The sequence below is a fragment of the Melanerpes formicivorus genome, unplaced genomic scaffold (assembly GCF_026170545.1).
Source record: "Melanerpes formicivorus ecotype bairdi unplaced genomic scaffold, bMelFor1.0.p_v2 SCAF_81, whole genome shotgun sequence".
Lineage (NCBI taxonomy): Eukaryota > Metazoa > Chordata > Aves > Piciformes > Picidae > Melanerpes > Melanerpes formicivorus.
The window spans coordinates 561,238-582,619 of record NW_027142433.1 but is presented as its reverse complement, the minus strand read 5'-3'; the positions used below and the strand labels follow the sequence as shown (position 1 = coordinate 582,619).

At 52.8% G+C, this 21,382-nt stretch overlaps 2 protein-coding genes across 5 annotated transcripts in view; one reads left to right on the top strand and one right to left on the bottom strand.

Moving 5' to 3' along the window:
* The first annotated feature begins 1,780 nt into the window (after positions 1 to 1,780).
* On the top strand, positions 1,781 to 2,927 carry PIGC (phosphatidylinositol glycan anchor biosynthesis class C). Its single transcript, XM_068164572.1, has one exon. It carries the CDS (start codon positions 1,901 to 1,903, stop codon positions 2,777 to 2,779), a length of 879 nt encoding a protein of 292 aa, XP_068020673.1. The 5' UTR covers positions 1,781 to 1,900; the 3' UTR covers positions 2,780 to 2,927.
* Positions 2,928 to 7,288: 4,361 nt separating this feature from the next.
* DNM3 (dynamin 3) overlaps positions 7,289 to 21,382 on the bottom strand; it is a 177,655-nt gene continuing 163,561 nt past the window's right edge. For 2 of the 4 annotated variants that reach the window (XR_010990628.1, XR_010990629.1), the window contains 2 exons: positions 13,266 to 13,440; positions 9,199 to 9,571 (listed from right to left, as the gene is read on the bottom strand). Coding sequence is in view for 2 of the 4 variants with exons in the window: in XM_068164570.1 (XP_068020671.1) it covers positions 9,511 to 9,571 (61 nt within the window). In the remaining 2 variants the exon portion in view is untranslated. Of the gene's footprint in view, positions 7,752 to 9,198; positions 9,572 to 13,265; positions 13,441 to 21,382 lie in introns of those variants that run through there. The other 2 variants (XM_068164571.1, XM_068164570.1) reach the window with 2 other exon arrangements.

Sequence of the window (21,382 nt, the reverse complement as noted above, 5' to 3'; positions counted from 1 at the left end):
TCGAGGCAGCGGTGTGCCCCAGCCCACTGGTGCCAGTGCCCAGAGCATCATGGTGATGTCCAAGAGCCAAGTCACACCAAATCTGACATAAGCACTGGCAGCAAGAGCACAGCCTCGTCCTGCCTGTGCCCAGGGGAGGTGGCACCCCTCTGCCCCAGAACTTCTCTGGGAAGCAGGAAGGGCACACTGCCCCTGAGCTTTTCCTCTTACCTGCCCCAGCTTTACTCTGTGATGCTGGGAGAGCAACATCTCGTGCAGAGCCCTGAGTTCCCAGGCCCTGGGCCCCGGGCCCCGAGGCAGCTGGCAGCACTCCCTGTCCCTGCGGGCACCGCTCGGAGCCACACAGGTGGCTTTGTGCAGGGCTGGGGCTTTTGCCCAGGGCAGCTGGGACTGAGTCCAGCTCCAGCCGGGCTTGCAAACTGCCAGCTTTGCCCCTTAGTGTGGGGTACCTGCACTGGGTGAGCAGCCCCTCCTGTCCTGGGGCAAGTGCAATGATAGGGAGCTGGCACAAGGCACATTTTAGATGTCACCAGGGGGGTGTCAGCCTGAGGTGTCCCTCAAAGGCACACAAGCAGCAGGGGGGTTACCTGCTGCTCTGCACATGCATGGAGGAGGTGGGGTCCTGCTTGGGGTGTCCCTGTGGCAGGCTCTGGCTGGCTCCTGCCCATGAGAAGGGAAAACAACTCTCAGCTCTTTGCTTGCTCCCCCATGACAGAGCAGCCACGAATGCCCCTTCCTGAAGCACAGACAGGGCAGTGTTTGAGGCTTCTCTGTCCCAGGCTGAGGCCTCTCGAGTGAGGCCAAAGTAAGCAGCTCCTCTGCAGCAAGCACCTCTCCTGGGCTGGGAAGGCTCTGACCTGAGCACAAACAAACACAGACTTGTGGTAAACTCCTCTTGCCTCTGCAAAGCCTGCCCTCATCTCATTTTGTTCCCCACTCCCCTCGCTGCACGCCAGCTCAGTCCCTTGGGCGAGGGGATGGGCAGCACAGGAGATGGGGTCCCTACAGGCCTGGCAGGCCTGGGGAGCAGGGCAGGACCAAGCTGCCAGCAGCCAGGAGCTGCAGGGGACAGGGACCCGTGCTCACAGTATCACACCCACAGGGGTGCTGGAGCCTGGTTTGGCCAGAAAAGTAGGCACCCTCCTGGGGCAGGAGCAGCAGGACTTGTGCCATGGGCTGGGGCCACTTGCTGAGCAGCAGGGCTGCACTCACGCAGGAATGCCTAAGCAGAGAGGAACAGACCAAACCCCACCAACCAGCTGTGCCCTTCTTGATGCCTGCTTCAGGATGGCACATGGGGGCTGCCAGAGGATGCCCCAGCAGCTTTTTACCACCATGTGTGGGTACAGCAAGTGTGGAAGCCACAGCAGGGAGAGTTCTCCTTTCAGCATCATAGCATCACAGACGGGACTGGGTTGGAAAGGACATTATAAGGTCACCCAGTCCAACCCCCCTGCAGTGGGCAGGGACCTCTCCAGCTACAGCAGCTCGCTCAGAGCCCCATCCAACCTGGCACGGGTCGTTCCCAGGCATGGGGCCACCCGGGACAGTGCTTCACCGCCAGGAGCCTCGGGCCGGCAGCACCTGCCGCAGCTGCCCCTCGCCCCTTCTGGGGGCCGGGCAGAGCACGGAGGCCGAGCAGCAGCCCGGGTGCGGGATTAGGGCTGTTGCCCTGCGGATGCCCAGGATCCCGGTTCGGAGCCGGCCCGCAGCTAAGCCTCCCCCCGCCGCCGTGCCGCCTGTGGGTGCGCGCTCCCGCCGGCAGGTGGCAGCCCCGAGCGCCCGGCGGCCCTTGCGCCGCCACCGGGGCCGGCGGAGACTGCGGCGGCCGGGCCCGGCCCGGGGCCTGCGGGGCGTCAGCAGGGGCGGCGGAGTGGCACCCCCTGCCCGGAGCGGGGGCATGGAGCCGGTGCCCGGGCGGCGGTGGCAGAAGGTGCTGTACGAGCGGCAGCCCTTCCCCGATAACTACGTGGATCAGCGGTTCCTGGAGGAGCTGCGGAAGAACGTGCGCGCCCGGCGGTACCGGTACCGCGCCGTCGTCTTCCAGTCGGGAGCGGTGGTGCAGCAGCTCTGCAGCGTCTGCGTCTTCGTGGTCACCTGGTGGTACATGGACGCCGGGATGCTGAGCCCGCAGGGGCTTTTCGGGGCGGCGCTGCTCTCCTCGCTGCTCGGGTACGTGCTCTTCGACGCCGTGGACGGCGGCGCCGGGCGGCGGCGGAGCGGCCGGACGCGCTGGGCGGACCTCAAGAGCACGCTGGTGTTCGCCGGCTTCACCTACGGCTTCTCGCCGGTGCTGAAGACGCTGACGGAGTCTATCAGCACGGACACCATCTACGCCATGTCGGCCCTGATGCTCCTCGGGCACCTCATCTTCTTCGACTACGGCGCCAGCGCTGCCGTCGTCTCCAGCACGCTGTCCCTCAACATGGCCATCTTCGCCTCCGTCTGCCTGGCCTCCCGCCTGCCGCGCTCCCTCCACGCCTTCGTCATGGTCACCTTCGCCATGCAGATCTTCGCCCTCTGGCCCATGCTGCAGCAGAAGCTGAAGGCCCGGATGCCCCCCTGCTACGTGGGGGTGACTCTGCTCTTCGCCCTGGCAGCGCTGCTGGCGCTGGCCACCGTCTCCAGGGTGGGTGCGGTGCTCTTCGCCTCGCTGCTGCTTGCCGTCTCCTGCCTCTGCCCTTACTGCCTCATCCGCCTTCAGCTGCTGAAGGACAACATCCACGGACCCTGGGATGAAGCTGAGATCAAGGAGGACCTCTCCAGATTCCTCATGTAGGCCTGGCCCGAGGCGAGGAAGGGACCTTCCCTCCTGTGAGCAGTGCAAAGGCCTTGCTGGGGGGCAGCCCCAGGACGAGGCCACCAGCCCAATAAAGCCTCTCGCACAGCAGGGGACACCATGTTTGCATTCCTCTCAGCATCTGTTTCCAGACCTGACCTGCTGGGCTCTGGCGAAGGAGGGAGCTGAAGCCCAGCGTGGCTGGCCCGTGCAGCAGCCCGGGGCGCAGGCAGCGCTCTGCCCACGCAGACCCTGAGCTGCGCTGGGGGTGGGCACAGAGGGGGTGTGCATCCCTGCACACAGCTGCATGTCTGGGTCAGCTGTGCCTCACAACATGCCCACGGAGGTCCTCAGCCCCATGAGGAGTAACAGCACTTCCCCAGGAGGTCTGGGGGCAGAGAGGGCTGGGTGGGGTAGTGTGGGCAGAGTGGAGGTGCAGGGTGGTGGCTGCTGCTAGACCTGCAGGACTGAGCACCTGGGATGGGTGCAGTGTAGAGCGCTGCTGACCTGGACCCCTCTGGTCACCGGTGCCAGAACAGCCTCACGGCAGTGCCAGACACCACATCACCCAAAATCCTGCAGCCAAGAGGAAGGGGAGGGGGCAAGATGCCTTCCTCCTGCCCCTAACCCTCCCCCAGGGGTGGCGCTGGCCAGAGGGATCAGCACAACAGAGACCCGCAGGGGTGCACCTACCAGCTGGGGAGATGCCAGGGGGCTGCAACAGGGGCAGGGCCCAGTGAGGGCTAGTCCCCTGTCTGTCTGTCCGGTGGCTGGCTGTCGAGCGCGGCACACACCGCAACAGAGGGCGCCCTTGGCAAGCAAGTCGCACTGGAGGCCCGGAAAAGAGCGGCCGGCCCCGGTGCCAGGAGGGCTTCCTCCGCTTTCCCTGTCCCTGCTCCCATCTGACACCATCCCTCGGCAGCCCAGCCCTGCAGCCTGGGCACTGTGAGGAGCAGAGCACACAGAGCCAGCACCGTGAGAGGGAAGGAGCAGACACAGCTGCCCCAGCTGCACCCCGCAGGGATGCATCTGGAGTCCCCCAGGTTTTCAGGGAACCTCTCCGGCAGCCCAGTGCTGCAGCAGCTCCGCTTCCTCCTGGATGCCCCCAGCCTGCTGAGCACCGGCGGCTCACCCGGGCGAGCAGGAGCTTGCCGTGTCCTCCTCCGACTTTCTGGGAAATGAGCAAGCCCCAGCGGAGTCCCCAACACCTCCAGTGCTTTGTTAGCGCTCTCGCCAAGTGTGAAATGTTGCTGCTGTCGTCATGGCGATGACTACATCTCGGTTTGGGTTTAATTGAAACCTGTGGAAGTTCAGAGCCCGTGCTGCAGCCGCGCAGGGAGCGCAGAGGAGCCAGATGCTCACGGTCAGGATGACATTTCCCAGCCCCGCGGCAAGCAGACTGTTTACTCTCGCAGAGGCTTCGCAGAAAGTGGATCAGCAGCCAGGATGTCCCGCCGCGGGCTGGGCTGATGCCATTGTAACGCTGCCGTTCACGGAGCCCATCGGTGGGGCAAGGCCTGAGTGCAAATCACATCCTGCCTGCCTGGCTCCTCTCAGGGTGGAGGCTACAAGAAAGCAGTTTCTGCTGCACCCTCTCCCCCAAGGGGAAATACTTCCCCCAAAATACTCTTCCCAAATTCAAACTCTCAGAACCAGCTCTGGGTTAGGAAAAGTGCAGACATGCTGGGTGGAGATGGGCACAGCCTGCCAGTGCCACCTCAGCCACAGCTGGAACCCGGCAGCTCACCTGTGCTGACCCCCTGGGCTTCGATAGATGCATCAGGACAGTCTGCCCAGCTGCAGGTAGGATGTGTCCCATCCAGCCCCCTGCAGGCAGTTTCAGCCCAGCCCACAGCCCCAGGTCTCTCTGCTCCACCCACCTTCTTCATTTCACCTCTTAACCTCAGTCCTTGTCCAGAGAGCTGGGAAAAAGCTTAGCCCTCACCTTAGCCTCCCCACACAGATACCCTGCTCTCCCTAACCTGGGAGATGAAAATGTAAAGCCCAGTCCATGACCTGCACACACAGAGGGACTCGGAAGCAGAGAAAGTGCAAGAGAGACACAGGGACCCTAGGAGTCACAAAGGCCAAGCAGTTTCCTTTGGCCTTCTCTGGCCTGCTGAGGACACATGCTCTGCACTGCTGCTGAGGTATTTAGGATGTTCAGTGGATGGCCTGAGGTTAGGATATCCTCTGCAGAACACCTCTGCCACAACTCCACATCCAGCCCAGCAGCGAGGCTGGCTGCCTTCTAAGCTTTCATTACCTGAAGGTCTGCAGCTTCTCTGATGAAGCACAGGCTGAGACTAAAGAAACAGGTCCTGCTCCGTCTGCAGGCAGACAAATCCTCCCTAACCATCTCTGAAGAGTTCAGGGTTACATTGCCAGCAAGTGCAGGACCACCGAGATCCAAGTGCTTCAGTGGGACACTTTCTGTTGATTAGAAGCTGCCCAAATGCAAGCAATTGTAAACTGGCTGGGGACAAGCCTTGCTCCTGGGGGAGCTGCTGACACGTGCACTTTGGAAGCTACATCTACAGTCCCTACTGCAGAGCAAGGCAAGCATCAGCCACCCACACTGCTGTCAGGGGGCCATGTCCCTCCCCCCCAGGGGGCCTGCATCTGGAAGCCTGGAAAGAGTGAAGCTTCAGTCTTTGAAGGCAAGACCTTTCTATCTCTTCAAGTCCCACAGTAATCACTAAGCTTTCCCCAGCTTTCTGATGGGAGAGGCAACAACAACAATCAGGAAACCATCCTAACCCACCCATGGAACAGCAGCCTAGGGCACAGCATGGCACCAGCTGGTGCACACCCTTGGCCACAGAACATGGCAGGGGCAAAGCAGCACAGGCAAGGCTGAACAGCTGCTTCAGCAGGTCACCCTGATGCCGAGCACTATGCCAAGGCTTCCAGTACACCAACGCTCTTCCCTTTCTACCTAGGAGATCTTAGGAACAGCTACCCAAAACCCATGAGGTCCTGAGCCCCCCCAATAATTTTTATCAAATACTTCAGAACAAGGCAGAGGTTTCTGTGAAAGGTTTAACACCATAAAATGTCCCCACAATTAATTTTGTGCCTTTGAATCTACTGAACAGAGGCCAGCTGGAAGCCAGAAGGGCAGCAGCAGCTCCTGGTTGGGGTGCTAGAGGTAAGGCCACACAACTCAAGTATCAGGCACCTTTTGTCTGCTGTTGGTTCATCTGCCAGTACCCTGCCATATCCCAGAGAGAATGCAGTGAGAGCTTCTCCCAATGAGCAACAGACTTGTGAACACCCTGAACAAAAACCAGCTTGTGAAATCCAGCCTCTTCCCATCCCCTCTTACCTGATGGGTGAGGCATGGCCAGAGCCTCCTCAAGGGCTTGGGGGATTCCAGTGCTGTTGCTTCTGCAGTAATCCTGAAAATACACCACTCCTGAAGCCTGCTGAGGTTTTTATTCCTCAGTGCCTGATTGTGATGACTTTATTCCTCAGTGCCTGACTGTGATGCATTCCACAGGCAGAGTTCCCCTCCTCATCCCCCACTCTTGGGACAGCTGTTGATGGGACTGCTAGGAGGCTGTTTCTCTCTTTCCCCAGGGCACACTCTGTGCTTTCCAGCTGCAGCAGTTCCTAGTTCCAAAGGTCCAGCAGGAATGATTGTTTATCTCCCTATTCTAAGAGCTGCTGCACTTGGAGGTTTTTTCCCCCTTTTCACTAATAACCATTGCTGTTTCCTGTACTCTACCAAAAGACAAAGTCTAAGTGAGAGTCTGCAGCTGCCTGGCCTTGCACCCCTTTGTCATCTGAGCAAACCCAGTGTCTGGCATTTACTATCACGTGCAGGTGGTTCAGCAGCTCCCTGGGCACACCAGAGATCAGCATGGACCTAAATCAGCTGCAACAAGAGGAGCTGCCTGAATTCAGCAAAGCTATGTCAGGTCTGGCTTGAAATCAAGCCCAGGCTGTGGCTGTCAGGCTCCCTCCCCACACAACAAGCTGCAGACCTGCCCCCATCCCCTGAGCAGCACCACTGCAGCTCCCTCTCACCCTGAACTTCCTACTAGGAGTAAATGTCTTGGCTGTGCTACTGAAACAGGCTGGAATCTGATGCTGCATTGTGCCCCCAGTCTGTGCCTGTGCAGCACCACCTCACTTACCTGCATGGTTTGAGAGATGTCCCTTCCTGCTTCTCACAGGGAAAGAAAGTCAGCAAAACTCTGCATTTCCCTTTTTTCAGACTAGCTCTTCATGTACTTCTCTGGCACCCCGAACAAGCACACCCTCTAAACCTTAAATCCCAGATTTGACCTTTCCCACGGGGACAGACACATTGGGAAGCCCAGAGGTGGCTACTCACAGCTCTTTGGGCTCAGATGCTCCAATGAGGTTGGCTCACAAAGAATTCAGAGGCTTAGCTTAAATAAGAAAAAGGTCAGAGCAGCTGTGACTTATTTATCATTTTGCAGACTCATCAGTTTGGAGCCTTTGCAGTCTTCTCCTTTGACTTCCCACTCAGCCAGGTGCTGCTGCTGGGGTGTTGGACATACTTCAGCAGCAGCTGGCTGTTCTTCCTGCTAGTGCTGAGCCAAAGCGTTTATGCAGAGCAGTCCTGGTGGTCAAGGAATTCAGAAGCAGCAGTGGGATCCCAACAGAATGCCCTTTCTTCCACCACCTTGTAGAGTGGGAGTCTTGACAGAGCCCAGACAGTTTCTTCTATGGGGTGTGAACAGCTCCATTTGAGAAAGAGTGGGCAGAGGCTTCAATACAAAACCAGCACACAGTGGGGTTGGGGTTTTGGGTGAGAATTTTAATGTTCTTTATATGCAGAGACTTTTAATTGACATCTGAAAATAAAATCTTTCCTTGACAAATTGGCTGGTGCAAATTAGAGATAATCTTGGACACAAAAAAAGACAAAGGAGAGCTTGTACAGAACAAGAAATGCGTGTGCTAGGGTGATCTTCCTGGAACAGCTGGTGGAGGTCGCCTAGGAAAAAGACAAAAAATGACCCAAAATGGAGGGGAAGGGGCAGGGAAAAGAGAGTGAAAGCAAAAGGCCAAGGGACAATAAATCCACTCATAAACAAAATGATCTTAATCAAAGGGGTTAGGAGCAAAAGGCCCAGAACATGCACAGGAAGGAAAAGAGCAAGATTAGCATCAGCTGGCTACCAGCACAGCCTCGGCTCCCACCCTCACCCTTCCCATCTGCCTGGCTGGCGCCAGAGCGCTGGGGCAGTCACAGCCAGCCTGGGGGCTGCTGGTCAGAGGCCTTCTCATTTTCTTGCAGCAGATAGCATCCTCTGGAAAAGCTTTTTCTCAGCCAACCTCAAAAACTGCACCACTGCCTGCTTCAAACACTGTTCTTGGAGTAGACCCTTTCTAAGTGGGATTCTGCTGGAATCAAGGATGATCCAAATGAGAAGGCCAAGGGGCTGCAGAGGTGTCTGGAGGGAGCACTGCTGGGGAAGATTAGCATCGTGGGTGATGACAGTGCAGTGAATCCATTGCCAGCCCTAGAGGAGAGACCCTTGGCAGCTGATGGCCCTGTGCAAAGGTCAGAGGAGCGTGGGTGCTCTTCCTGTTACCCAGAGAGAGCTGCTGAGCTGTTGCTGACCAGCGTGCCAGGAACCACACTCACACAGGGCCCGTAACACGCTCCAGCTGGACGGGACACGTGTGACACTGCTGTGCACTGAGGGGGAAGGCACAGACTGCCCCAGGCATAGCCACTGCAGGCTATCAAAAAGGACAAGTCTCCAGTTGTGACAGCAAGCAAGCAAATACAAGGGAGGTGTTGCTGCTTTGTTCATCCTACTCTTTGCTTCCCCCTTTCCCAAAGCCTGTCAGAGGACCAACCTAGTGACTGCCACACTCAGTGAGAAACATCCTCCCCCCTAAGAAGCTGTTGTGCTTCTCGTGCTGTGCAGACCATCTCCTCCAAGCACCAATCCCAGTTCCTTGGCTCACTGATCTGAAAGAGCAATTGAGTAACAGAGACATCTGCACATTCGTACACAGCCAGTCCAGGGGGAAATCCCTGCCAGACATAATGCATATACATGCACTCTTACTCCAGCTCCTGCTCTGGAGGACTCAGCTTAGCCTTCTGCTCTGCTCTGAGCCTCCCCAAAACCATGGGTTCCCCAGCAGTGAAGTGAGTACCAGATACTGCTTGACAAACATTCATCCATCTCCCAGCAAAATGTCTCTGTGGCACTCTGAGCCCCTCACAGGGCAGCAGCCTGAATGCTTCCCATGGGGTACACCTCCCCATCTCCCACTTCAAGGACAGCTCCACTGAGCTCAGGGCAACGTGCAGCTCTGACACACCCTCGCTGCAGGCCAGCAGAGGGGGAGTGCAGCGTGCTGAGATGGTGGTGCGAGAGACAGACCACTCATGCTCATCCAGAGAGGAATAAGAAAAGCCCATCAAGAGTTACAGTTTATTTCAGGTTCTGAAATGCAGCATAACATTTTACAGCAGGTGTATGGAGCGCTCAGTAACGAGCGTGGCTTTGGGAACCGACTTGCTGTGCTCAGAGGTCAACACCAGGAAGCATTTAGAGATGATACACAGATGAAACCCCAGGCAGATGGTTTGGCTGGTGTGAAGTAGGGCATTAACATACAGAGAAAAATTCAGAAAGAAATGAAGTGTTTGCTTCTTACAAAAAGAAGTCATGGTTTAGAGTCCTGGGAAAGCAGAGGGGCAGCAAAGCAGACGCCGGCAGGGCACGGACAAGTCATACATCAAGCAAGTGCGGAGGGCTGTCTGGACGAGAGGAGACGTCGGTATCAGCTCGCCTGCAGACAAAGCAAGAGGAAAGACAGGGAGAGTAACGCTCATTTGCACAAGGGAGCTGCTCTGCTCCAGCCTGGGGAGGAGGTTGGGTGCCATAGCAGGAGGAATTGTGCCATAAGCACATCAAGAGGTCGGACACCTCCCCGAGTCACAGGTGCAAAACAGGTCTGCCTCCAGTTCAGGAGGCTTGGGTCTTTTAGGACAGAAGTAGCCTCAGTAGTGCTGCACACAGGGTGTTCAGTGGAGCTGTCTGCAGGCCAGAGGATTTTCTATGTTATGCTCTAAGAGGAGGTGCCAGCATCTACAGTGTATCTCCTGTAATTACCATAAATGATCTACCTGGATGGGGCTTACTCAGAACGTGCAGCAAGAGCACCACTAACATAAGCACACATGAACTATGTACAGCAGCCTTGTCACTGAATATACAATCTCTCCAATCCTGACACAAGATCTCTTGAGCCCAGAAGGCTGAGAGCTATCCACAGGCATGGACAAGCTCCTCAGCTGCCACTCAGCCACCACGAGGTGAGGTGGTACCTGTTCTCTAGGCACAGAGACGCAGGCTTAGCCTAAATGCAGTGCTAGGCAAGCACTCTCCTGAAGCTTTGCTAATTACACACCTCACATACCAGCAGAAGCCCTGCTGTTACCCAATGGGAGTCTGCACTGCTCTCTGGCAACCTCCTGAGCTTTGCCAGAGGGAACCAAGGAACGGGAGAGCAGCCTGTGCTTCTCAGCCACAGGATCTCAGGCTTTGCTCACCCCGTGTAAGAGCGTCTGCAGAGGGGGCAGTGGCCAGCCTGAGGCAGCCAGTCCCTCTAGCAGACCCACAGGGTACTTGTCCTGCTGTCCTTCAGGCATAGATGGAGTTGCTGCCAGGGCTGCTCTTCTGGGAACAAGGGATGGCAAAGACACCGTCTCCCCAGCACCAGGAGCGAGCAGGACAGACTTGTTGCAGGCACTGTACAGCAGGAGGGAACCAGCCAGGGCTGGGAGGACAGCACTTACTCAACTGGATGAGGCAATTTCTTGGGAAGCACTTGGCATGTTTCCTAATCTCTGTAGTTCACTCTGAAAAGCCTATATGCAAGCAGTTAGATCTTAAATCGTCTAGCTCTGGATCAGCGCTCAAGGGTAATCATTAACCTGGACACCTTAAGCTCTTGCATTTAGGGCACAGGCCAGGTTTAGATGTGACCTGAATGAGGATGCAGAGGAAGGGGAAGGGAGGGCTGTGCAGCTGTGTCCTGCAACCTCACCGCTGAGCACAGAACCAGATGGTGCAGACAGTGGGGCCACAGGCACCTCACTGCCTCCCTCTCCACCTCCTAGGGTCGACCCACCCTAACTCAGGATTACTGCTGAAAAAGACAATTTCTTAAGGAGCAGAGTTAAGGGCAGCAATGAATTGTGCTACCTACTTCCTTATGCTTGACAGGAACTGTCATTAAAGAAAATGAAGGACCCCCAGGTACAGCAAATTTTCAAGCACGTTTTTAGGCCTGGCCCTGTGTCATCTAAGAGAGGCTCCTCACTTGCTAACATTACCACCCTCACCTACCACACAGCTGGCCTGAAGCACCTCCTCTTTCCACTGAACAAAGGGATCTTAGACAATAGAGTGCTTGGGGCAGGATGGGATTAACCCAGACCAGGGCCTTGTGGAAGCACTGACTGAATATCAGCACTTGGGGTTCAAGTGAGCTTCCTGGCTTTCCTGCAGCAGACAGCTGCCAGTCAGTAACAGTTCTGATAAGCTCTACACAGGTTTGGTGGCTGTGCAACTTCATGGGCTAGTGGCCACTGCTAAAAGCACATCCAATACATGCAGTGCATGTTGCACAGAGCAAGCTGCACAGTAGAAAGCTGTGTGGAACACAGGAGAAGTCATCAAAGCCTTCTCTTCTTTGGCAGCAGAAATGAACAGACCTGTAACTGGCTTTGCCACACACCTGTTTTTTCCTTTGAAAGCTGATTCTGTGCACTTGGCAGGGAGATGTGGGCCTGTTCTCCAAACAAACACTGCCCCTTAGGCAGTCCTCTGAGATCACTAAGATGCCAGTGCTGTGTCAAACTCCGTCTCCACTGTGCCTCGGATGCTGACCTCTAGCCTCCCCAGGTGTGTCACAAGTAGGTTGACAGGAAATTAAAGTTAAGCTAACACACAAATCATGATGCTTTCCCAAGCCTGTCTCTCTTGTGCAAGCTGAAACATGATTTGCTTCAGTGGTGAGCACAACTAATCAGCAGTCTGGGAGTACTTCGTAGGCTAAATCCCCATTTGTTGTGGCTCTGATTGGATTCTTCCTAACCATAGGGTTGCAGCAGGCAGGAGCCCTGCATGCAGCCTCAATAAATACAGCTTATTAGACTGATTATACCAGAGGCCCTTGCAACCACCAACTGCTTTGCCTAGGGATCTGTAACCATAATTGTAAGAACATTAATATTTCCTAAAGATATGTGGCCAAATGAGTCTCCAGTTGAATTCTGTTAACTCAGTTTCAAGCTGTAAGGGTGACACTGACCCTAAGTGTTTAAAGTAATGCAGTTAAGACAAAAGGGTTTTGTATACAAAGTGCAGAACAATAGGCAGAGAGGACCTCTGCAAGTGCACATCTGCTACCATAATCCATTGCCAGGACTTCTCACAGCTCAGCAGTTCTCAGTACCTCACTGGCTAAAGGGACCTAAATCTGCAGTGTGCAGGACTTCAAGTGACGCAGAGATAAAACTCTTTACACGGAAGGCATAATGGAACTTCACCAACTGGAGTGAGCAAGTATCTCAAATCCAAACTGGACCCTTGGAAAGTTCAGGCCATAGCTCTGTGAATTGGCTCACAGTATTCAGAGGAGCAGTAGCCCATTTCCAGCTGCAGACATATCTGTATCTATGTTGCCTTCTGCTTCACAAAACCAAGGCTCAGCTGCCTGGATCCAGCCGTGCAGTACTCTGAAATGTTTTACATGCACTCACATACCCTCACAGCTTCCCAGGAGTTCAGTGGGAGTATGAACATGAGCAAGCACAAAGCAAGCTGGCACACACTGCTCTGTCACCTACCAGCTCTTCAAACCACCCTCTCACATCCTTGCTGCAGGGTGAGACAATGCCACACTGAGCCCTGCAAGATGAGCCACTACAGACTGGCTCTTAACCAACCACCCAACCAACTCTGCAAGTCAGCTGGCAGTGTGGAAATAAAGCAAAGCATACATTGTCCCATACACACCCCTCTTGTTCAACAACATTCCTTAAAAACTAGACTTTGGATAAAGAGAAACTATAGGAGAAGCAGCCATCCAGCTACCTTCTTGAAAGAGAGACATGGCCTTCAGAAGAGCTGGGTAAGAAACCACATGGCTGTTCTTTGCCCAGTTTAAGCATTAAAAGAGAAAATGGGCATCACTCTCTGAGTCCAAACGATGGAAAACCTGAGATGTACAAGTTAAAGCAAGAATCTTTCCAGACAGGGTGAAAAACCAGAAGCAGATCAAATCCACACAAACACAGGTAAAGTCAAGCCCTCCAACTGCTGTAGGGTTGCCCGGGTGCAGACAGGTGTCAGTGAGTTAGCAACATCAGCTCCTGCACATGGAGCAGTCAGGGCAGCACAGACCTTCCCAAACACTGAAGACTTCATCAACAATGCAGAGTGGACAGAGTATATCAGTAAAATTGGTTACTTGCCTATGGATGTCCAGACATGCGACTATACATTGGTTATTGCAACAGTTACCAAGCAATTTGTTCCCAGGTGTTTGGTTAACATGAATGACATGCCAGCCACTCCTCCTAGTCTAACAGGGATGAATCAAATGGACGAATTACAGTGGGCCGAGTAGGTGAAGGGGGTGGTCTTCGACTGGAGAGAAAAAGAGAAGAAACAGTAAGCACAAAGACTGAGAACAAAGCTGGCTCTGGCTGTGCACATGCAGCACACGCTGCTCAGCACCACAATCTGCATGCACTGCAGCATGACAGCCCCACGCCCCCGCAGGAGGGACACATGCATACCCTGCAGCCCTCTCACACCAGCCAGCCTGGGTGTTCTCCAGACACGGTTACCTTCTTGCGCCCCAGAAATCAGCAGGGGAGGATCGGGAGTCCTCTGTTTTCAGGGGTCAGTCCCAGCCTGGACAGCCGGAGTGGACTCACAGGCACATTTCAGAGCAGACAGCTGGGTTTGGGAAGACAGCCTGCAGCAACTTCAGCTGATGTTTGCAGAAGCAGAAAACCTGCAGCTTCCTGCACAGTTGGAGCAGCTGGAGGCATACTAGTGTGCCTGAATTTGAAGTACAGATTTCAAGCTTTCTATCAATGGCTAGGTACAAATATGCCAGTTGTGGCTACAGATTCTGGACTGCTTCATTTACCACTAGTGGCTTCCTCTGTCAGCTTTGGTAAAGGATAAGGGAGTCCCAGGTTTTTGTGGAAGGCTTTTGGGTCTTTATTGCCCTATTTCCAGCAGCTGATTCACTCCTGTGTACTGCAAACCCCTGCATTTCAATTCAGACCATGCCACCATCTGATAAGGGACCACAGTGCAAGAGTAGTGAATCCCCAGGTGTTTTCCACCTGAGTGGAAGCTCAGTCCAAGCTGAACAGAGATAGTTGAGGCTGAGACCCTCCCCTCCCTCAGTTAACAAGCCAACTGTGCTGGAATTGTAGACAAATTCTTTCTGGTAGCTAGATACGTGCCTCCTACATTTTTGTGTGTATTTAGGGTGCATGGTTCATATCAGAGCTGCAGAGAGATAACTGCATCAGTTTAGCTACACAGAGCATTTTGTTAATGCTCCATTCCACCTGGGCTAAAACATCCCACTGCTGAGCAAAACAGTGACAAGACCTGTCTGGCCTCCAGCCCTTGCACTAGCACTGCTTTGTGCTGTATAAATATACCTTAGACACTGCTCCTCACAGCCAGCCTGCTCCCTTAGCTAGCCATCCAGCACCCTCCAGCGAGGTTTTGTCGCTGCAGTTACCAGCCCCTCACTTACACAGCGGTTTTGCTTCCCATTTTCTTTAAGCTCTCTCTTTATCCCTTGTACAGCCCAGATCACCACAAGAGCGCACAGCTGCTCTAAGAGAGGCACAGACCCAGGGCTTCAGCAAGGTAGGGAGCCCAGGGCTCTGCCGTTCTCATCCACCTCCAGTGGATCTCATTAACGGCTCAGAGCAACCGTACAGCTCTCTCTCACACTGTCCTTCACCTGCGAGAGGAGGAACAGCTCTATCTCTGGAGAAACGTGTCTCACTCTGTAAGCTGAACAGAAGATGAAAAGGATGCAACTGTGTTCACCTCCTTTGAACTGGAACACAACATGAGAGACAACTTTGCACTTGACAAAGAAAAGCCTGGCTTGGCTCAGAGTGCATCTTGCACGACAATGTTCTCTTTTGATGAAGAAATGGGAGCTTTAATCCCCAACGTGGAACAAATACCAAATATGCCAATGAAGCCTTCAAGGAAATCAGCAAGTTTTGAAAAAAACAGACAAAATAGAATTTCTTCATGGTGTATTTTTTTGGTACACCCCCCCCCCCCTCCCCCCCCAACTGTTCCTGTGTTAACTATTGTTTCTTCTGCTGCTCCAGTGTAGGTCTTCTGGACCCGTTTCCAAAATCCATAAAGAACCACTTCTGAGGCTCTGCTTTTCTGCTGGGTTACATTAAATTATTCCTTTGTTGAAATGCTTCACATTGCATTGTTTAGTGCTTACTGAAAGCATCGTATCGTGTGTGTACAATTCACAAACAAGGGAAATGCACACAGCTGTCTTCATATCAAATTTAAAAGAGCCAAGCCCCAGCACGCGTTTCCGTACCAGGTTGGATGCCGCACGCTGGGGTCAGATAATGTAATTTACTCAAACTGCTATTTAGCCCAGCAGAGTAGAAACTGGAGAGCACAGTGGGAAGATTTCCTGGATATGATCAGTTGATTTGAACCACAGTCAGGTCTGAGCTACATTTTCTCTGTTAACCAGAGCTCAAGTCAAAGTGAAGGAAAGGACAAGCACAGAAGTTGCCTGTCATGAGATTTCCCTGTCAAGGTGACAAGTCATTATGTGAACATTTTCATGGCAAGACTAGGATTCAGACTTCTCCACCCCCAGCAGAAATCTAAGCCCAGCGACAGGAGGAGAGGTCAAGCCACATGTGTCCCAGCTCTGCCCCTCCTTCACACCCGGAGCAGGGGCTGGGAGTGCAAACACTCCCCGGACGTGGGGGTAGGAGCCTGGACACCCAACCTGACACCCCGAGACACCCAGCACTGCACTGCCCCTTGCAGATGTCGTCCCACCTTCCTCTCTGCTCTAGGCACCTCCAGACCCCGCAGGCTTGCGGGAACCCTGCCGTGCTTTCGGCACCGCTGCTCTCTGAGTAGAGTTACATAAAGGAGGGCCACGGGCGCTGGGAGTGCGGCGCAGCGCGGAGCGACCGGCAGCGAGCGGAGCGCGGAGCAGCAGAGGGAGCTGCTGCCTGCCTCTGGACGCGAGCGAGGGGAAGCCAGAGGCAAACAACCTCCCCCAGCCCCCGCTCCGCACTCGCTGCCATGGCAGTGACTAACTGTGTGACTAAGCCCAATTCAATGTTTAGTCTGAGGCCAGGGGATGATAGCGGTGGGGATGGCCTGGACGCTGTGGCTGCCGTGCCGGCCGGACTGCGACGGCCCCGGCCTGAGCTGCTGCCGGTGCCGAGCTGCTGCCGGTGCCGAGCTGCTGCCGGGTGCCGAGCTGCTGCCGGTGCCGAGCTGCTGCCGGTGCCGAGCTGCTGCCGGTGCCGAGCTGCTGCCGGGCCCCAAAGGCAGCTCCCGCTTCATAGAAAGCTCCTTATAAAAATGTCACAGCTGCAGTAACTCCACTTTGCTTATTGTCTCCAACATTTCAGCCGGGTTTCGAGGTCTGGGGCCGAGTCCCAGTGCCTGGCCCCTTTAAGGGGCTGCTCAGTCTGTTGTGCCTTTTTTTTTTATTATTAAAAAAAAGGAAAACAGTGTTTGTAAAAGTTAGTGCTAAAGGGGCAGGGGATCATAGGTCCCCAGGGTTGAGTAAACGAGTCTGCAGAAAGAATCAGTTCTTCTAACTAGCACACGTTAAGCAGACATAAAGAATTTACCAATGAAAATTGTGGACCAAGTATGTATTTAATAACCTCCTGATGTTGCTGCAGAGACTCCTCCTTTGAAGAGCTCAGTGGGGTTTTGAGCAGAGGGTTACTCGTGCCCCCGTGCAAAGGCTTTGTAAAACAAGGAGAAGTTCTGCACTTATTTTTAACCTAAGCTGCACACCCCGGTTTTCCAGCGTTAAAAGAACTCCTAAAAGCTTTAGCTAGGCAAATGCAGTGCAAAAGAAACTAAATAGAGCAAGTCTAGACTTGAAGCTCGATCAGAAACACATGGGAGCTCTTCAGGCAGTGCCTTGTGAGAAGCGCTATCACTCCCCCCACAGAGTGCACAAAATAGGCTTTCAGTAGAGCCTGGCTGTAATTACCACGGGAGGCCCCTCTGCAGAAGATGGCTTCTCCTCCTGGAGCACCGCTAAGGGACTTCTAAATAAAAGGCTTTCATCCCCACTTCCATTTTACATTCTTGTTTGCTTGTGACCATCAGAGAACACTGGCAGGAGGCAGGCACATTCTACAGTACAGCCTACAGATCTGAAATGGTAAACAAAAGACTCCCTCCCTTTTCCATCATCTGGCTCTCCCTGTAGCAGCCCTCTCGGAGCACTCCGGCATGTGAGGCTGGAGAAGCTAACCAGAAAGTAGTCAAACAAAAGCTCTAAGTGGCTTTAAGTCTGACTGCAGGCAAGTCTTATTTCAGGTAATGATACAAATCTGGATGTGAGGTGTACAAGAAGAGGTTAAGAGAGTCACTTAGTTCAGGTGAGGAAATATCATTTCTTGTTTGGATGATCCTTTAGAGAGACCAAGGAGCTTCTTGGGGTGGTGATAATGCTTTGATGTTATTTTTGCAAGCTACTCTCTCTTTTCCCTGAGATCCTAGAAGAGCCACGCAGCTCATCCCCTACTTCTCCCAGTTCCTGCATCAACCTGTGTTTCATATGGCACCTCTCAACCTCCAGAAAATCCAAACCAGAAGTAAACCTCCTGTAGCCATCGCAGTTAAAGAACAGAGGCGAGACATGGCTTGCAGGCCTGCTTAGTGTTAGCCTGCAGTCTGTGCATACCTTAACCTCTTTCTGGCCTACAGCAGATGCAGCGTGGCTACTGCAGTCCCCTGAACATCCACTCATGAGGAAGGTTCTTGAGGGGAAATGGGAAAACCAAGAGGGGAAAAGGCACTTGACAGTAGTGACACAGGTCATAAGAAAATAGGAAAAGCAGAAAAAAGGTGATAAAGTGAAGAGGATTAAAGCAGGAATTATGGACAAGGATCAGGAGGTGCTGATGGGAGATACAACAAACAGCACTCAGTGGTGATGAGAGGAAAAAGTAATTGGGGAATCTGTCTGACATGGTCCTTACCCTGAGGGAATGGTCTGAGAGGGTGAACATTTCTCAGATTTGTTTCTGTACTGAAAAATGTCATTTTTGTCAAAGACAAAATGTCTCTAGTAAACGTGCCCACAGGAGTGAGACCTTGCCTGCAGTACTGTGTCCAGCTCTGGGGGCCTCAACATGAAAACAATGTGGACCTGATGGAGCAGCTCCAGAGCACTCTGCTATGAAGCCTTGCTGAGGAGGTCCCTTCCAGCCCAATGCATTTTAGGATTCTATGGTTACTACTACAGAGAAGCCAGGACCGAAGCAGTGATGCACAAAGCCCAGTGTTTGAGGATGCATGCCAGTTCTGCAGCATGTATGTATCAGGCTCTACTAATGCACAGAGGGTGTGCTGCAACTGTACTGCCAGATACTTGCACAGCCAGCCAGAGAACCTCACTTTTAAATGACCCAGCTCCTCTCTCAGGGGGAGAAATTTTGTGCTAAGCATAAGCAGGCTGAAGTTTTTGGATTATGCTGGTTTATCCCATACCTATTTCTTTTAAGTGAAAGAAACAGAAGAGTGAGTGGGAAGGATGAGCCCTTCCACTAGTTGCCTCTACAATGAAGCAAGACAAATCTCCATTCATTCAAATGCTAAGGCTGTTTGAAAACATCAGGTACTGAGGTTCCCCTGTGCCAGACTTAACTGAATACACATACTCATTTCAGGAGCAAAGAGGCTCAGAATACCTCAAGAACCTTTTAGAAACCCTAGGATGGTCAAAAGGATCAAAACTGCCTGTGAAAGAAAAGAGAATCAGGAGTGCTAAGTGATACAGTCAGAAAGCTGCTCTGCCTTCCTCTGCCCACAGAAGATGACAACACAAGACCCACGAAATCAGCAGGAGGAACATCTACTCTTTGCATAGAAGCTCAGCTCTTGTGTACTGCTCTGTGTTTAGCTATCCTGTGCAGCACCAATGTCCACCATGTACCCTGTCTTTGAGCACCACAGCTACTTCTGCCCATTCTGTTATCCTTCCTGCTCACCTCTGACCTTCCTCAGCCTTTTTGTTTCTCTTCTCTTCTTGGTGCAAGAAAGGAGCAAACGTCCTGGTTCTCAGGTGCAACTGCACCTCTTCTTGTCCATGATGACAACTAAAGTGATTCTCAGTGCCACTGTTGTTAGTGTAGCCATCGAGTGCCCTCATTCACTGAGGATCCAGTACAGCTTGCAGGGTACAGCAGAGTTTCAAAGAGAGCCTTTCAAGATGCCTGCAAGTGCAGGAAGTCCAAAGCATCAATGCTTGCTCTATATTTGCTGTCATGTTTTCTCTCCTAGCATAAGGAAGGTGAGAAACAGACTGCTGTGCTGCCCACTCTTTCTCAAAAAGGCATCACATTTCCTGCTAAACACCCTTGCTGCAAGCCTGCATGCTCTGCATGGTAACCTTCATTAAACTACTCTGTTATGAGATTAAACAATTGCTGGGGACAAAACACATCTTCAGGTTCCTGCAACATCTACTGTTTGACTCCAATTCCTTTTTCAAGGAAAGCTTCCTTCTACTACAGTATCTTGAGAGAGAAAAGGCTAAGGAATAACACAGGAAAGCTTTGCTGGAAAATCCTTTCTTTCAGCTTGTTGCAGGTTCTTTCTCTTCCTGTCTTATTCTCTCTCTCTTGCATCATTTTTACTTACCCTTCTCCATCACATGGGACTGGTCTACCCTGAGAGTCATGAAAAGCCATTTCCCAGCCTGATCCTTGTTGCTGAGCTTTGAAAGTAACTTGCAAGAGCCCCAGCTGAATGGATCTCTCCTAGTTCACCTTGTTTTAAAAGCAATTGTGTGGGGAATAGGGCAGGGGTGAGTAGCTCAGGAGCAATGCTAAAGATGACCAAACTACCTGAGATACAACAAATAGGCTCAGACATCAACTACAGGTAAAGCAAGTGACCCTTGCCATGCATTTGTTCAACTGTGACAGTGTCCTGCCCATCAGGGAATTCCCAGACCAGGGGAGGCATGGAAAGCCTGCCTCTGGCTGATACAAGATGATGCTGATGTTTGTTGAGAGTTAGTGGCAACAGAGCACCTAGGCTGCAATGTCTGCCATCCCATGAACTTGAAGTTGAGCTTCAGGACAGTCATCTGGAGGAGGGGTGAATGAAGGCAGTTAATGGAATGCTGTTGCCAGCCCAGAACAAAGCCATCCTTTTGGGTGCAGGGAGGGGTGAAGCTCCCAGAGCAGAAGTGAAAACCCTCCTGTGTCTCTCACAGCGTTACAGTCACGCAGCTGAAGAGTCAGCTCTGTGCAAATGCCATTCCAGGCTTCTCCTAAGATCAGTATTGCACAATTGTAATGAAACCATGAGAGCTGCTCTGCTCTGATCCATGTTTTGAAAACCTGCTGTGACCAGCTTTCTGCCCAATCCCTCCAATATTCATCCTCCAATATTTGCCCATTCTACTTCTGCCATTGCTCCTGTTAGGACTGAAGCTGCCAGATGCTCAGGTAAGATGCCCAGTCCTCAGCTGGTTTTGCACATGGGCAGGGTGCTTACCCTGAGAAGTGCAGGTAGCATTTCTAATGGTTGGCACAGCCGCTGACACCAGGCTTCTGCTAAGAAAGATTGCCACATACTGCATTTTCTGGTTTGCACACTGTCTGAAAAACTGTAAAAGACAGAAATGCATGGAGCAGGAGACAGGTTTGCAAAGGTGCCAGGGAAGGGATAAGTTGGAAAGAAACAAAGAGAAGACAGTGAAAAAGAAAGGAGGGAAGAGAGACCAGTGTACCAGGCAGGAAACCAAGTGAAGCGAAGAGGTGAGAAAGGAAGCAAACAAGATGGTCAAGAAAGGGACAGCAAGGGAAAGGCAGACAAAAATGAAAACAAAATAGTGATAAAGGAGCTAGTGGAAGATGGGGGAAAGCAGAAGTCCTGTGTAAGAGATAAGAGTAGACAAATGGATTCTCCCTGTTGAAGCAGCCAGCAGCAAGAGGAACATATTCCCAGGTGTGCATTTCGACAAGAAGTGCAAATTAGTCTGGTAACAAATAGAACAATAGAACAAACCAGGTTGGAAGAGACCTTCAAGATCATCAAGTCCAACCTATCATCCAACACCACCTAATCAACTAACCCATGTAACCAAGCACCCTGTCAAGTCTCCTCCTGAACACCTCCAATGATGGTGACTCCACCACCTCCTTGGGCAGTCCATTCCAGTGGGCAATCACTCTCCCTGTGTAAAACTTCCTCCTGACCTCCAGCCTGAACCTCCCCTGGCACAGCCTGAGACTGTGTCCTCTTGTTCTGGTGCTGGTTGCCTGGGAGAAGAGACCAACCT

Coding starts and splice junctions, on each gene's coding strand:
- PIGC (XM_068164572.1), top strand. CDS start 1,901: ATGGAGCCGGTGCCCGGGCGGCGGTGGCAGAAGGTGCTGTACGAGCGG.